At 37.2% G+C, this 3,712-nt stretch overlaps 1 protein-coding gene across 1 annotated transcript; it reads left to right on the forward strand.

Moving 5' to 3' along the window:
* Window positions 1-267: 267 nt before the first annotated feature.
* Window positions 268-2,422, forward strand: SOBIR1 (Leucine-rich repeat protein kinase family protein). Its single transcript, XM_016332135.3, has one exon. It carries the CDS (start codon window positions 315-317, stop codon window positions 2,250-2,252), a length of 1,938 nt encoding a protein of 645 aa, XP_016187621.1. The 5' UTR covers window positions 268-314; the 3' UTR covers window positions 2,253-2,422.
* The last annotated feature ends 1,290 nt before the right edge of the window (window positions 2,423-3,712 follow it).

A 3,712-nucleotide genomic window follows, 5' to 3' on the forward strand; every position in this document is an offset into this window, starting at 1 on the left:
TTATAAAAAAATTAATCTGTCTAATAAAATTAATTTTTAAAAAACTAAAAAAAAAAAACAAAAATGATTAAAAAACCAATAAATGTGATCGAAAATTTGTTGATGATCAACTTGCTGATTACTCCAAAAAAAAAAAAAAAAACTTTGAATTGGTAAACTCCCAGGAGTCCTGGTGGAAAATTCAGTCCAAAGAGGGACCCATCAGCAAAAAAATTCCACACGCTTTTAGCACCTTATAATGTTTATAAACAACCATTAAACAAACACATTAAAAAAATAAAAAAACACCATTCTCTTCTTCTTCTTCTTCTTCAATGGCTTCACAAAATCCTATCTTCTTCTTGCTCTTACTCTTGTTATTCTTCTTCTTCTCCTCTTCAATCATCAAAGCCAAGCTTGATCTCCACCCTTCAGACCTCACCGCCTTTAAAACCCTCCAAAGAGACCTTGGTCTCAATGCACTTTTAGTCAACGGTCAACGCTTCCACCCATGCACCATCGATGGTGTGTTCTGCGAGAGAAGGCTCTCCACCAACGACACCGCCACAGCCACCTACGTCCTCCGCATCACGCGCCTTCTTTTCACCTCCAAGAATCTCAATGGAACCCTCTCTTCCGCCATTGGACACCTCACTGAGCTTAAAGAACTCTCTTTATCTGATAACCACCTCGTTGACCGCATCCCAAACTCCATAGTCAACCTCAAGAAGCTCGAAATCCTCGACCTCCGTGGCAACGGCTTCTCCGGCGAAGTCCCGCCTCGCCTTTCTTCGCTCGCAAGGCTCCGAGTCCTCGATGTCTCCTCCAACAAACTCTCCGGCAACCTCAACTTCCTCAAGTATTTTCCGAACTTGGAAAAGCTTAACGTCGCCGACAACCTCTTCGTTGGTCGTGTCCCGGTTTCCGTTCGCTCGTTTCGGAACCTCAGACACTTCAACTTCTCCGGCAACAGTTTCCTCGAAGGCTCGACGCCGATTGTCCCACGACGCTTCATCTTCGCCGAGGACGACGGAGAGAGCAACGACGGCATAACCGCTCTCGCGCCATCTCCGAGATCAAACAAAAGGAGGAGGAGGAGCTACTTTCCCAGCGCTTCTTCTCCGGCTCCCGGACCGGCACCCAACCACCATCACCACCACAATCACAGGAGAAAGATTCTCGGATGGATACTCGGTTTTCTTGCCGGAGCATTTGCCGGAATAATATCCGGTTTCATATTCTCATTGCTTTTCAAACTGACAAAGGCGTTACTGAAAAGAGGAGGCAAACGCGCCGGCGGCCCTGATATCTTCAGTCCTCTGATCAAGAAAGCCGAAGATTTGGCATTCTTGGAGAAAGAAGATGGTTTGGCGAACTTGGAACTCATCGGAAAAGGTGGCTCCGGCGAGGTTTACAAGGCGGAGTTGCCAGAAAGCGACGGAAAAATGATTGCCATAAAAAAAATCATCCAACCACCGAAGGATGCAACTGAAATGGAAGAAGAAGAAAGCAGAGACTTACACAAAAAAATGAGACAAATCCGATCAGAGATCAACACAGTCGGCCATATCAGACACCGGAATCTGTTACCCCTTCTTGCTCATGTTTCCCGCCCTGATTGCCACCTCTTGGTTTACGAATACATGAAGAATGGAAGCTTACAAGATTTGTTAAACAAAATTCAAGATGGAAATCAGGAACTGGATTGGTTATCAAGGCACAAGATCGCCATTGGAGTTGCTTCTGGACTTGAGTACCTTCACATGAGTCATAGTCCAAGAATCATTCACAGAGATCTCAAACCAGGAAACATTCTTCTTGATGATGATATGGAAGCTAGGATCTCCGATTTCGGTCTTGCAAAAGCAATGCCTGATGCTCAAACTCACATTACTACTTCCAAAGTTGCTGGTACAGTTGGTTATATTGCACCAGAGTATCACCAGATTCTTAAATTCACTGATAAGTGTGACATTTTCAGCTTTGGGGTGGTGCTTGGAGTTTTAGTGACGGGAAAACTTCCCTCTGATGACTTCTTCCAACACACGGATGAGATGAGTATAGTGAAATGGATGAGGAAGGTTATCATCTCGGAGACTCCAAAGGAAGCCATTGATGAGAAGCTTCGTGGGAATGGTTTTGAGGAGCAAATGCTTCTTGTTCTTAAGATTGCATGCTTTTGCACTATGGATGATCCTAAGGAGAGACCTAATAGCAAGGAAGTTAGGTGTATGTTAACTCAAATCAAGCATGATGACATGAATCTCTCTTAAATAAAGTGAAAAAAAAGAAACAAAGGAGTAGATTCTCTCTATTTCTAATGTATTATATAATATGTTTGGGTAAAATTGTATTTTCCTAGCTAGGAAGTGTAATGAACAAATATAATGATAGTGTTTTCTTTATAACATAATGTTAATAAATTAGCATTGTGATTGTGATCCTAATTGTTTAATGAGATATATATTATGGAATAAGCAAGGTTGTGAGAACCAGACCGGTGATTAAATCGGTTAAATGATTAGTTTAATGATTTAATTGGAGTTGAATTGTGATTGATCTGGTTTAAATAAATATAGAATAAAATTATAAAAAAATTAATATATGATTTTAAATATTTAAATTTAATAATTTTTATATTAATAAAATTTAAAATTTGATAATTTCGCATAATAAATTATTCATAATTTATTATTAAAAGTTCATAAACAATTTTAAATATTAAAATTTATAGTTAAAGGAAATCAAAATGCACATAAATGACAAACACAAAATATTCTACCACAAAAAAATAACATTGAACAAATAAGTTTTCAACTAAACAAAGACACTACACATCAGAAATCATAATCATCATTAAGTACAAGTAATCCAAAACCACCATCTTTAGAAGAACCACAAAAAAAAGTGTTTGAGAATTCAATTACAATATCAAGCATATTCACTTTAACTTCCATGTCTCCTCCATCTAATAAAATAGAAAAAAATTCAATAAGAAATCAAAATTAACAACATTTATTTTTATGGAATGAAACAGAGTTTGCTATGTCACTCACCATCAGAATACGAAGGCATAGCATTATCAGTGTATATTAAACTTTCAATGCCTTAAACATCTCCATTAGTAAATTCAGGATCATCCTCATCTGCCATTATCTAAAAATCTACCGTGTTAATGCTTTAAATGTCAATTGGATCATAATTCATCTTCTTTTGATGCAACTTAGATTGAAGGCGTAGGTTATAAGTCACATAAATAATGTCACTTAGTCTTTGATACTCTAACCAGTTCCTCTTTCTTGAATGGATTTGTTCAAAAAAGCTTCCGTTCCTTTCACCTCCAGACGAAGAAGATGTTTGATGAAAAAGACAAATTACCATTTTTTTTGTAAATTAGGAGTTCTTCCACCATGTAACCTCCACCATTCACCTAAATATATATAAAAAATAAAAATCAAATACTGTTTAATATTTATTACTCAACATATTAAACTTTCAAACTAAATTGAACTTAGAAATAAAATAACTTACCAGGTTCAAGTTTCGTTGCCACTCTCTTGGCACTTTTTCTCCCAAAACTTTTTTTATAATTTTGATTCAATTATTTTTCTTGCATTGCGGCAACTGAGTCATCGCAAAGGGTTTCAACATCAAGCAAATCAAGTAAAGATCTCAAAATATTTGCCTTCTTAACCAAATCCTCACTATAGAAAAAAGCTTTATTTAAAAAGTA

The sequence above is a fragment of the Arachis ipaensis genome, chromosome B3 (assembly GCF_059453495.1).
Source record: "Arachis ipaensis isolate K30076 ecotype BB chromosome B3, ASM5945349v1, whole genome shotgun sequence".
Lineage (NCBI taxonomy): Eukaryota > Viridiplantae > Streptophyta > Magnoliopsida > Fabales > Fabaceae > Arachis > Arachis ipaensis.

Coding starts and splice junctions, on each gene's coding strand:
- SOBIR1 (XM_016332135.3), top strand. CDS start 315: ATGGCTTCACAAAATCCTATCTTCTTCTTGCTCTTACTCTTGTTATTC.